At 40.7% G+C, this 13,590-nt stretch overlaps 1 protein-coding gene across 7 annotated transcripts in view; it reads left to right on the forward strand.

Moving 5' to 3' along the window:
- Positions 1–13,590, forward strand: part of atp2b2 (ATPase plasma membrane Ca2+ transporting 2) — a 119,792-nt gene that overhangs the window by 64,010 nt on the left and 42,192 nt on the right. For all 7 annotated transcript variants that reach the window (XM_035152919.2, XM_035152926.2, XM_035152918.2 and 4 more), the window contains exon 3: positions 13,127–13,327. In XM_035152919.2, coding sequence (XP_035008810.1) covers positions 13,127–13,327 — 201 coding nt within the window. The remainder of the gene's footprint in view (positions 1–13,126; positions 13,328–13,590) is intronic.

Consider the following 13,590-nt stretch of genomic DNA (forward strand, 5'->3'; position numbering starts at 1 on the left):
GTCCCACGTTGCCGTCATACACAGTATGTGATTCAAGTTATTTTCCTCTCAACTCTCCTGAATCTGAACTGGCTGCTGGAGGCCAGGAGTATGGATAGTGAGCTGACAGGCATGGCATTGCTTTTAGCTGGATGTGCTGAGCTATAAACGGCTTGTTTCTCTCCATGTCAGCTCTTTTCCTGAGTTGACCTCTCTCCTCCCTCTTGTCCTGCTGTGGGCCAGAACAAGGGTGATACCACTGCTGCCAAGGCAGACAGAGTTTCCTTCTCAAGGGCAAACCGATAGAGTCTTGGTCCAGCAAGACTGTATCGGTGCCTGTGCCTTGCTAAATGGCACAGAGCGGCTATTTCTTAAATTTGATTTTACACATATTGCAGTGGAGACTAATCCATATCATTCGAGCAGCAGCAGAAAAGATGAACTGAAACATTGATGCTGTCTTGGGCTAACTTAGACCTTTGCCTTCTCTGAACCTATAACTTTTTGCCTCGCCCACTAACAAAAAGGAAGCAGAAACTAAGCCTGTTTAGTCTTATCCAGGGGAAAATGGATACTATTGCAGCGATAGTCATCCTAACCCAAGGGCACAGATCAATGCCCCAAAATCAAACACTGCCGAATATGCAAACACATCACTTCAGCTTGGACAGTATCCTTATCTGCCCCTTTCTCTTGCGACTGGGATTCACAGTGCTACTGCATTATATTATTCCAATATTCTGTTATTTACAATTTAGTAGATTGGATTTAAATAAATCTATGTTGGGGGATTTTACACATAGATTTTTACATCTGGAAAAGGTATTCAAACCTTTTCTGATTGAATGAATACCCTAAACTTGTACCTAAAGGTTCAGTGTGTAAGATTTAGCTGAAAGGGATCTATTGGCAGAAATTGGATATAAAATAATCCTAGTTATGTTTGCACTAGTGTGTGATCATCTAAATTGCATGAATTGTTGTTTTCTTTACCCTAAAATTAGCCCTTTATATTTAAATACTTTTTTATTTACATCCGGAGTGTAGTAGTTTCAGCCCTTTTCTATAGTAATGCAGTCTGTCTTGTATATTATCTACGACTGCAGTTAGTACTATTGTAGTGTTTTCTTTAAAGCACATTGAATATAACCTTGACAACAACAATAGACTCTGTTGTGTTGAATACATCGTAAATACATGTGCTTTTACATTCATATATCTGTGCATTCACTGGATCTTTCCGGATGGCAGCGGCTCAACACAGTGACAAGTCAATAAACAAGTCATAACAAGGGCAGAGATCAATTCTCTTTTAACGCTCCACACCCTTATTGCAAGGGTTGAATGATTATATATATATTATTATATGCTTTATTCATTAAATCATACAAAAATACATCGAATTATCTTAAATAATGCTAAATTATGATGTTGATAAATTGTATATATTTAATTCAAATGTGTATTTGTCTTGCAGTTGCTCGTGAACTGAAAATGAGCGGCACATTAGAGTGTGTAGATTTCCCTCACCTGTCATGACTATTTCATGACTCTGGTAGTTTGAATTTTAATAGCTGTCCCTATTGTGTCCGGAGCTTATCTGAGCCCCAGGGCGAAACCAGAGACTTACACCCAGATGGGAGACAGGAGATAGATGACTGCCGCTCTCCCTTTCAGCCTCTGATTCTCCCTTTCACTCCCGGGCGGGGGAAATGGCTGTGTGTGTTTGTGCGTGTGTGTGTGTGTGTGTGTGTGTGTGTGTGTGTGTGTGTGTGGGGGAAATGAAACAGCTAACACCTATAAATTGGCATGGTTGGCTAAAGGTACACCAAATTAGTCAGGTTAACATTCCTAGAAACATTCCTTCCTCGTCATATTTCTGCAGCCATTCATACAACTGCTTTATATAGCTACACTATTTTTATTTATTTAAAATAAAGTTTATGGTTAAACTGTAAAAGATCAAGCCTCAGTTACAGGTATGACAATATATACAAATGGATAAAATATTGGTAGATTTTTGATTTTTTTTTTACTTCTTGATATTGTAATTGGCATCTGCCTGCCAAAATTCATATTTTTTAGTAGATGGATAAATGGAATGAAAGACAATTTTATGGCTGGCTGGATGGAAGGATGGAAGAACGGAGGGATGCAGTGGTAGATTGATTGATTGAGTGAATGGTTGAACAGTCTGGAATTACAGGCTGAAGTTACTGACCTTATTACACTTTGCTCTTATCACTAAGCAGGTGTGTCTTAACACGCTCACACACTCACGCTGTCTCTCTCTCCCTCACACACGCACACGCACACGCGCACACACACACACACGCACACACACACACACACACACACACGCACACACACATACACACACACATATACCTCCCCTCCCCACACACAGAGGGGCTGTAAACAGATGTTTCATTAAAGATGTGTCCACATCTAGGGCAATTGGTCCAACTAACATTTCAGTGTATGAGGCTCAGATGGTGGACCAGATACACTAAGTGACTAATAAGTTCACCCAGAGATGCATATTTTGAGTTGTCAGTCCTATTCTCATAACTCAGGAATGCCATGAGGGAATTTCTTTCTTTAAAAACTTGAACTCAAGGATGAACTGACCTCAAAATCATCTTTTTGCCCATAACTCAAGAATTCATATACACAACACACACGCAATGTCCATATTTGAAGCATTGTTATCGGTCACGACTACAACCTCATGTTCTGAATCAGCTTCGTTGGCCAAGCATCTGAACGCAAACAAGGAATGTAACTCTGTTGTGTCTCTCAATAACTTAAAACAAGCTGCTTTCAGACTCTGCAGTTCCTCCGTATTTTCTCAGGAGGAAATGCATGTGTGAACGCAAATGTCCGAGGGAGACGCTCCGTAGTTTCTTGTTTCTCCGTAGAAATCAAGGAGAGCATCATCAACCACCCCACAAGCGAGTGGGGTGGTTGATGATGTTTCTAACCCGCGACAGATGCAAAAAAGAAAACAAATATCTCCCGGTGAAAAGCGGTGCCCAACACGTAGAAGACACCTACTAACATGTGAAGAGAGATTGTTGTGATAGGAGCTGCGAACAGTGTCAGGGTGCTGTAAACAAAATCCCATGATCTCGACAGGGAAGTTTATACGTCACTTCCTGCCTTTGTCTGCTGCACCCGGCTGCTCCACCTCATGCGGAGAATTTGTTGCTGTTGTGAAGGCGTTTGTGCATAAAACCTCCCGCTGCGTTGTGCTCCGTATTTTTACCCAGAGTTCTGTCTGAAAACGACTTCACTAATACAGCAGATATAGAGCAGAAGAACACAAAGCTTAACCAAGTCAAGTCAAATAAATGTTATTTTATATATCTCTTCATCTCAAATCAAACTTTTGCCTCAAGGGGCTTCGCAATCTGTGCAGCAAACGACATCCTCTATTCTCAGACCCTTGACTCAGAGGAAGAACAATTAATGAGCAGAATGGAGGAAACCTGGTAGATGTTTTATCTGATCTGATTGGCGGAGGCAGGCGGTAATTCTACTTTACACTGGTGTCCTGCTTCCCACAGACTTGTCATTTGTTGATACAGCCTAATGGAAAATTGGGGTCACTGGGTTTGATGTAGTGGATCTTCCCACCAATGCCAACATGGCAGAAACGTCGCCGCATGAGATTGCAAAGAGGCGTAATCATAATACGACTACGATAGTTTTTCCTCCCTTCTACATGCACATAACCCACAGATCAATGGTATAAACCGGACCTTACCAATGCACAAAATAACTGTGTCATGAATTTAAAAAGCACCATATGCACAGAGGCCTTCATCCCACATGAGTCACTATCAGCTTGTGTCTGTTTTTCTCCCTCTGTGCTGCTCTTCATGTGCTACTTGCCAGGCCTCCAAAGAAGACTTTCTAAGAGGTGTAAATTAAACCTTTGGGATTTCAAAGTCTGTGATATGAGCAGCTATCATGTTTTTTGTTGATGTTGTTTTGTAATCGCACAGGCCCGTTTTTCTTGCATAACATTACATAATCTGCCTTTTCTTCGCATTTTAAAATGAACATAGAAGTGCTAGAGGTATCGTCATAGAAACAAAAGAGCCTCTGTACTTTGGGTCAGAGTATTAAAATGAATGTGAGATGCATTATTCAATCTTTCAGATAGAACCTCCGAAGGTCTTGGGCCGTCTTTATTCATTTGTCACCTTGCAAGTTTCTCTCTACACACTTATGTCGATATATTCAGCAAAATAGGATCGCTAAATAATGATTAGTTTTCTTGCAGAGTGAGTGGTGTGTGTGTGAGAGAGAGAGAGAGAAAGCTGTGAGCTGTGTTCTCTCACTCCACTTTAGCATCTCCCGCATGAGTCAGACTCCTAGAGCACAGTGCCTGACAGCAAAACTCACCCACTTGTACAGCTGCCCCCACAGACTCTCTCTCACACACACGATTGCATATTTTATTTTCTGCATTTCAACATTTTATTTGGTTGTTGGGTAACTGTTAAAAACTGCTCTGGCATTTGTTTTGTTTTTGGTTTATTAACTGAACAGAAATTGTCACTCACATTCAGACTCAGTGTCTTCTCTGTCTTAATAGTTAAAGATGTAGAAGACCAAGAGTACAAAGTTTGACAGTTTGCACTATTGTCAAAATCAAATAGAATTTAGCTCTGGCAGTTTTGTCGTGCAGTTGGACCAAGTCTTAGAGGAACAGTTGCAGATTTATGCGATTTACACAAAGTATGCTTGTTAAACTATCCATCCATCAAATATTTATACCGCTTATACTTTAAGGTTGTTGGAGCCAATCAAGGCTGACATTGACCTAGAGGTGGCGTACACCCTGAACAGGTGGCCAGCATGTCACAGGGCCAACATACAGGGACAAACGACCACTCACATTCACACCTATGGTCAGTTAGTTGGAGACTCTAAGAGAGAGGTTCTTGTTGATATTTATAACTGCAGCCTTTTGTAAAAAGGTAGAAACCAATAGCCTGGCCTTGTCCAAAAACCAAAAATCACCCGCAAGAGCCTCTAAACCTCACTAATTACACACTATATCTCAAATAGTGACAAATATTTGCTGGGGATTACGTGCCGGATAATTTCTTGGCGGCCCCACCCCCCCTCTGTGGTTTTTGTACGGATTAAACAAATGAGATATAACATGTTAATTAGTGTTGAATCAGTGTCTTCATGCAAAGCTAAGCTAAACAGCTGCTGGCTCCAGCTATGTATTTTACGTACAGATGTGAGAATGGTAACATTCTTATCATCTTTGATTGCTTAAAAAAAAAGTCAAGTAATGAACCCATTATTCTATAAAAAATATGGTTCATAATCATGAAAAAATTAGCAGTATTCTGCTGCTCTCAAACAGCTCTCTCTAACTCGGTGTGAAAGGCAGCCGCGGGAGCAAAGCGCCTCTGTCAAGTTCTCTATTAGGGATGACTGACAGCCAACATCGTGATGCCCACCCCCTCACCACTGACAGAGGGGTGCAGCCTGCTATATGCACTATATAATATTAGTGTCTACTATAAAGTCTATTCCATGTTTGCAGGGATTTCCTCAAAAGCATTACTTCCTTCTCCATCGATCAAAAGTAACCAAATATAAAAATGATGAGGTAAATGTCGTTTGCGTCGTCTTGGTTCTCCTGTAACGCAGACGGGAAAAAAGTTGGGGGCGACCTATGCTAATGATGCCGGCTTTTCGTCATGCATGTCGACGAATAAAGATTATGATGACGATCTACAGTCCACTTCTCAGACCCTACTAACAATCAGGAAGCAAGGAATGTAAAAACAGTCATACTTCACAATTCAGTACTATATGGTTCCCATTCTTTTCACATGGTTTCACTCACCACTTACTAACATCTATACCATGTTAGGAGGCAAATATTGTTCCTGTGAAAGCAGGAGTCATTATAACAGTTCCTCTGAGCTCTCTGCTCTCTGATAAACATCATTTTGTCAACACATGCAGAAAACGTAATAGGTTGTACTAGTGTCATAAGACAATCATAAGACACAGGCCCACACATACATGGAGTACACTCATGATGGGAAAGACACTGTGTCAGAAATTGCTCAGTGTCACTTTCCAGTCCATTACCTTCTAGATGGGGCTGTCCATAGGGGAATGAAGGATAGATGTGTGTGTGTGTGTGTGTGTGTGTGTGTGTGTGTGTGTGTGTGTGTGTGTGTGTGTGTGTGTGTGTGTGTGTGTGTGTGTGTGTGTGTGTGTGTGTGTGTGTGTGTGTGTGTGTGTGTGTGTGTGTGCGCGATCATGTATTTGTGTCGTGTGACCCCGTGACTCCACATTAAATGAGAGAATATATTTTCAGTTGTTTGTTTACATACACTACATTGTGTCTGCTCGCATGTTTGGCCTGCGAGAATGTGACCGCTCAATGGTCTGTACATAAAAGGGCAAGATTGCATGTGTGTTGCTACACTGACATGTCACATCATCTTGTCCTCGCAAAGAGAGAGAGCTCGTCTACTGCTGTTCCCTCCTGTGCTCTCAATCCCAACAGGGTGTGGAGCGCACAGACTAATCTAAAACCCCAGATTGTAATCTGAGCAATGAGGCCCAAACACAAGGCAAAACTGAGACTGAGCACTTTGTTAAACAGGAGAAACCCTCCACAAAGAAGGAAAAGACAAAACCTTCCTGCTGTTTTAAACGCCTCACTAATATCAGTCTCCTGATGTTTACCCCAAAACATCCAGCCCTACTCTCTTTAAACGGGGAGAAAAGACTTCCGTTCTTTAATTGCATCTTCATTTAACAGTGGGTGGACCTGCTGTGCTGCTGGGCGTGACCTCCCCTCACATAAACAATTAGTTAAATTCACTTATATCCCCCTCCTCAGTCTTAAACTTAAGACTGTTTACCATAAATATTTTTACCTTAATGCTGGTCCAGCAATTTGACTGAAAATGTCATAAACCTGCACAGACTCACAAGTGTGCCTTCACAAATGTCTGATGCATTTGTATGCTATCCAGCTTCCTTTAATAACATCTTAAAACTATGCAGTTTACAAGATTGTTTGTACTGTAAATTAGGTTTTTACTTTACAGAAAATTGTTTTAATTTTTATTTCTAAAAAGCCTTCAAATAAGATGCATATAGTGTTGAAAACGTATCACCTCGGAAACTGAGCTTTAAGTAAATATATTGTATTGCATATTATTATGACCGTTCTAAACCCGCCTGTTTGGAATGGGCTGTTTGCTTGGTCTGTGGTAATGCATGTTGCAACTTTCTGAAACTGCAGAAGTGACCTGCAGTAATTGAGCTGCAGCGAGTAAAAACTGTCTGCTGGGCTCAGTGATCAGGGCCCTGAAGCCACAGCGGCTGCACAAAGAGCTGCTCTCCTGTTTATTTTGTTTTAGGTTCTGTGACCCTCGACTCAGTACTCAGAACCCCGAACTGGAGAATCAGTATTTGTAAACACGTTTTTTTCAACAATGTCACTGACATAAATGAATTTCAGTGGCTGCTGCTACAGAATGCTGGTCACCCGTTAATACAAAGTTTATTGATATTGAATGTGCTACATGTCCAAAATCGCAAAAGTTCGACTCTACACTTCCTTAAGCCCTTAACAAAAAATATGCCAAGTGTGAAGCAGATGGTTCCCGAGACAAGCGTGAGAGACAGACAGACAGAGATTTGTGAAATTATAAGATATAAAATGTATTAAAAACTCTCAGTAAATCATGAACTGTTGGTACACATGTATTGATCCTCCAAGTATTTTAAAGGACAGTGGGAATTTGACGCTGGTTTTTCAGAAGCTATCAGTGTACTTACATACAGAGATAAGAACAAAGGCACAGGCAGCTAAAATAAGGACATCAAGTATAGGTCTCATGTAAAAGCACCTTTCATCACCTGAGCTCCCACCACAATAATAATGTATGTAATATCTTCCCCCGTGTCCCACATAAGCGCACCACCTTCTCAGCACGACGGAGGCTGTTTGTTTTTGCATTTTCTTTCCTTCTCTTGTCTTTGCGTGCATCTTTCAACTATCTATATATTCCCATCTTCCTTTCCACCCTGCTCCCTTCTCCCATCCATGTCATTTACTGATTTATTAACGCATTCCTTTTTAATCGCCATCCTTTGCCGCTATTTCTACTATGTTCAGCCTTTGCACGCACAGTAACAAACCGCTCCTCTTCAGTGGCATAAAATGGTGTCATTATTGTAGAGGTCATTCTCAAGGACACTGACACATTTCTCCATCACTCCATTTTCTAATAAGAGCGTGATAATTATCCACCTTTTAACCGCTGATGGGTTATTATTCATGCTGTTACTCTACATCCAGCCTGCTCTCGCTGTATGTTTCAGTCCCTATCTCCCTCTTTTTCTCACCCTCTTGTGCTGCGTGAGTCACTCTTCAACCCTCTCTGTCTTCTCTCCCTCCACCCTCCACCCTGTCTCTTTTTAAAATGGTGAAAGCTGAGAACACATGTTGAAGCTATTGATTCGCTGCAGGGAAAAAAAAACATCAATATGTTTGCGTCGTTATGATGAAGATGATGATGATCATCATCGTACAACCCTGTTGCCATGGTGACTTGTATCGCACAATGTGCCTCACAGTCTTGTGAAGGGGGGGGGGGAGAGAGAAAAGTTGATAGAGACAAGACAGGAAAACGTAAAATCAGGCAATGCAAGGAAAAAAATATGCACTGCTAAGACTCAACAAGGCACGTTAGACATAACATGTCTTTAACACATCATGCAGCGACTTAAAAAAAAAAAGTGTTCATTTTTGCTGGTCTGCTATGATGTGTCTTTTCCACAAGGACATTTGGAGGTCATCACACGTTTCCATCCTTTACATGTCTTTTCTATGTTGCAACACACCTGTGCGCACACATACACACGTATACATGCACTTGAACACAAAACACGCACACATGCACAAACTCAGGAGCACTTACTTATTCATACATTCTCTAAGGTTCAGAGTCGCGGGTATTTCCACTGAACGAGTGGGATGCATAGTGTTTCCATGGAGATCTATTTTTAGCCACTGACAAAAAAAGGCCAACTGTTAAAATATGCCATCATATTCCCTCTGACTGAAAAGATTCCCACTTCCTCTCATGAAGAAATTATTGGCATTAAGTTTTCTTTGACCTTCTTTTCGGTTGTAAACGGGACGATAGGCAGGTACCGTTTGTCGAAGTGGATTTGACCCACAGATCCTGCTGCGTTTTTCATAAAGAAAAGTTTTCTTCATTGGTAATAATTATACTGTAATTTCTCAGTTTGTCTGAAGGAGGCAAACAGTTTTCATAATTTAAGTCATATATAAAAAAAAATTCCACGTATATTCTTTTCCAGCTTCTCAGGGTAAGGATTTGCTTGTTTATTCGTTGATTTATATCATTATAAATTAAACAATTTTAAGTTTTGAATTGTCAGTTGAACAAAATCAAATATAAATGAAACAATATATGATGAATTTACAGCTTAATGGCAAAAACGATTGCAAGTTGCAGCCCAAGTCTCATCATTGTAATTTTAATGGTGTAGTATGTAATTATAATCACATTAGTTTTGTCTCAATGCCAAACTCATCTTAACTGATGTTGAGAAGCCCCTTTCAGAGTTTTTTCTTTTAATTATACAAGCAGCTCCTCATTGCCCTGAGTCCAGACAACAAAAGAAGCCCATTCTGATAATTCATTGTGTAGTAATTTTAATGATTAAAATCCTAATCATGCTTTTTTGTCATGGAATTAGTTATTGCAATATACACAATTGGGTATGGAAAAAAAATTGGTTTAGAATAGACAATATCTAATCAGCAACTCACTGGAAAGTAACTTAAGATACTAGGGAATGAAGTGATGACGTGTTAATTTGATCAAAACTCAGGATGCATTGCTGGCACACTGTTTGTTTAGACACTAAACTTTTGTTGACAAGCTCATAGAATCTAAACTTTTGAGTCTATCAGCTGGTCAACGGTCCGAGGAGGAACCGCAATTTAATACTATTAATCATCTCATCATTTCCCTTCTCATTTTTCATTTTTATACTGAAGGTGGAGATATTTTCTTCACACGAGAAATAAACTGCTCTTTACGGACATAAATGACTAATTGTACCAGGAGTTTCATATCTATTTCCATCGATTGATCATATACATTTAGTATACAGTATTTTGTCAGTATGTTATTATCTGTTCAGGCTTCAGCACCTGGATATGAACAGCACACAGAGATTCATTTGCAATCAGCCGAGAATGTAATGTTGTGACTCATCTGTGAATCGCCAGAGTTTTTCCTCCTGCTCAAAACCCACTGTCAGAGCCGTTAGGTGGGCTGACAGTGTTTAGCCTAGAATATTTCGAAATCTGGCAAATGAATGTTTCGCTGTAAGCAACTCTGCAATCAGCTACCCAGGAAGGAAGGTTAATGTAGCAAAGGATTTTCCAGGAAGCAATATGTATTTAATGATCAGGGAGATTGATTTCAGCATAGCACCCCATCTAAAAGGAACACACTCCAAACATTTAACAAGGTTAAATGTCATTCTGAAATCATGCACCCTCAGATACAGAAGTACCTATTATGCAGCAGAATAGTGTGCGGAATGTGAGCTGTTTTTTAATGTAGAAGGATTGTTGCAGAATTTGTATGCTATACCTACCCCTACCCCCCCCGTCTCTGGACGGATGCATGAAATGTGGAGTAGGTGAACCACCACAGAGAAAAAAAAAATCAGTGGAAGCAGAACTGAATAGAAACATCAGTGAATGTTGTATTCAGTGTGCACCTGACCTAGCTGAAACAATGGGGGGGTTTCTACACACACTGAATGTGGAAATGTTCTTTTGTGTGTGTGTGTGTGTGTGTGTGTGTGTGTGTGTGTGTGTGTGTGTGTGTGTGTGTGTTAAACCAAATGGAACTGGCCCAAGCCGGATGATATGAGCTCTAGTTTTACAGTGTGATAGTGCAAGCAACTGGCGCAGACATGCTTACCCAGCCTTATCACAAACACACACATACACAAGCAGCACGTGCAGGCGGTCACGACTCACAGACCCATGCACACACACACACACAGACAGGCATGTTTGTGTGTGATGTGAGGCAGGGTGCTGTGGAGATCAATGGAGGAACATGCTAGGTCCTCTCACAGAGACATTTAAAAGAGAATGGATAATGAGGCTATTTATAGACTGATCTATTTGTAACCAGGGCATTCTCCGACGTAGGAGCTGAGAATTGTTCTCTTTTCAAGCCTGCCCTCCTCCTCTCTTCTCCGTCTCCCTCTCTGCAACTCCTTCAGTAAAACAAATCAGTGTCCTCTTTTATCACTTTTTTTTAAAAATTTGATTTAGCCACGACAGCTCTGTCATCGTATTTGTCTGTATCTCTTTCTTCTGATTCGGATGCTAATGGATCATCACTTATGTTTCGCAAATGTTCATGAGCCATCTCGCAGTCGTATGTGCTCACGTGTGAAGCGGTGTCACGCAGCCGTGATGTTATCAGGTGCAATCCAGGGCCGCTCTTGGGAGACCCAGTGACGTACCATGCATGACATAATGCTGTGGTAATGTCTGCGGTTGTGAGGAGAGCGAGCGAGACACAGAGACAGATGATGAATGCACACTGCTCTTGTGTCTGCTCACGGCAACCAGATAATAGATCTGCACTGAAAAGCAGCCAGAGACAAACCAGTAATGTAGCTGAGTGGAAATCTTTTAGGAATAATTTCAACTGAAGGTACAGAGCAGAAATTTGCATCGTGGGTAGTGCACTAATTACTACCTCCATGGTTTTGTGAAGGTTTGATGCAGATATCAGTTACAGTTCACAGCCCTTTGTAATACGCCCCTGGGGCAAATTCATATTGTGATTTCATGTATAAACATGTATGGTTGTTTTACTCTTTAATAAAGATTTCAATAGTTCAGGCAAGATGTTCTTCATTTTAAGGTCGGTTATATAAGATACAAAGATTTCACATTCATTTTGATGTATAGCGTTGCATACAGCCACCAAGGCCCCAATAGTCTCTCTTAAATTCAATCAAGCTGCACCAAATTGCTGAGACTTACAGACAACAGATATCAGTTCCCTAATTATGCCTGTTTTTGTCATCAAGATCCATAAATTATTCCCTTGGAAATCTGTGAACATTTTTCACAATGTTAAACAAAGGGATAAAAAACGGATCCGCCCCCTGATTCGTATCCACACCAAAATGTAACCGGTTCTTTCCTGACTCAAACTGCATCCTTCCACCTGGTTTCATGAAAATCTGTGGAGCAGTTTTTGCGTAATCTTGCTTATACAAGTCAACCATCAAAGAGACAGAGGTGAAAACAGGACCTCAGTGGCAGAAAGAAATACGGTTAGATTCAAAACCAATCAGTTAAAAAAACCTAAATAGTGCATTTTGAAAAATAAAAGTACTATGGCACAAAAAAGGCATATGCATTTGTGGAGACAATATGTGGATTTTGAAGTTCAAATGGTCTCTACAGTACTGCGTGTGCTTTTGTCAGATTACTTGAGCCGCTGTACAAGAATAATTTTCTAAACAGTAGTCTAAAAGTAAATTGTGCCTCAAGCCATAGAGACGTGATTTTTTTCAGTTAAAAGAGCAAAAGATATTTATGTGCAGCAGTTCATGGTGTATGAGGATGTGGAGGAGGTCGAAGCAGAAGACCTTCATATCTTGAGCAGAATTATATAAGGAATGTGGCTGTGGCCCACCATGACTCAAACTGGTAATTAGAGATGGTTTGTGTGTGTGGGTGTGCGGCAAGATTTAGAAAGAGTGAACAAGAAAGGTAGAGATAAAGAAAAAGTCAGAAAAAAAATGTCTTGAGAGTACTTATATTATAGTACTATTATTATAGATATTTTCACATTAAAATAAATACTGCAGTTTCATTTGTGTGTGGGGATGTAAATGTACGAAAGCAGATAGCTGTTTCTTTTTGTAATGTTAACCATAAATATATACAATATAAAACAACTGTAATACTTCATTATACAGTTATGTACTGTACTATCAATATATATCTAATAATATTTCCCTCTCCTCTTCCTCTGTCTGCACCTTCGTCTCTCAGGTCTCACAGGTGCCCAAGCCGACCTGGACAAGAGAAAAGAAATATTTGGGAAAAACCTGATACCTCCAAAGAAGCCAAAAACCTTCCTGCAGCTGGTATGGGAGGCCCTGCAGGACGTCACCCTCATCATCCTGGAGGTTGCTGCACTGATCTCCCTGGGCCTTTCCTTCTACCAGCCTCCCGGAGACAGCTCTGGAGCGTGTGAGTGACGCAGCTCCTGTAACTTCACTTCCAGTAACATTTTCTCTCTGTCACTCGTCTTGAGACGCGCACATACACACACACACACACACACACACACACACACACACACACACACACACACACACACACACACACACACACACACACACACACACACAATTATGTTATCTCTGCTATCGCCACTATTGCACAGAACAGCAGAGGACTATAATTGCATTGGCTCACTGACATCACTTCCTCTGACATTACTGGCACTTGCT

This window comes from Hippoglossus stenolepis, chromosome 3, assembly GCF_022539355.2.
Source record: "Hippoglossus stenolepis isolate QCI-W04-F060 chromosome 3, HSTE1.2, whole genome shotgun sequence".
NCBI lineage: Eukaryota > Metazoa > Chordata > Actinopteri > Pleuronectiformes > Pleuronectidae > Hippoglossus > Hippoglossus stenolepis.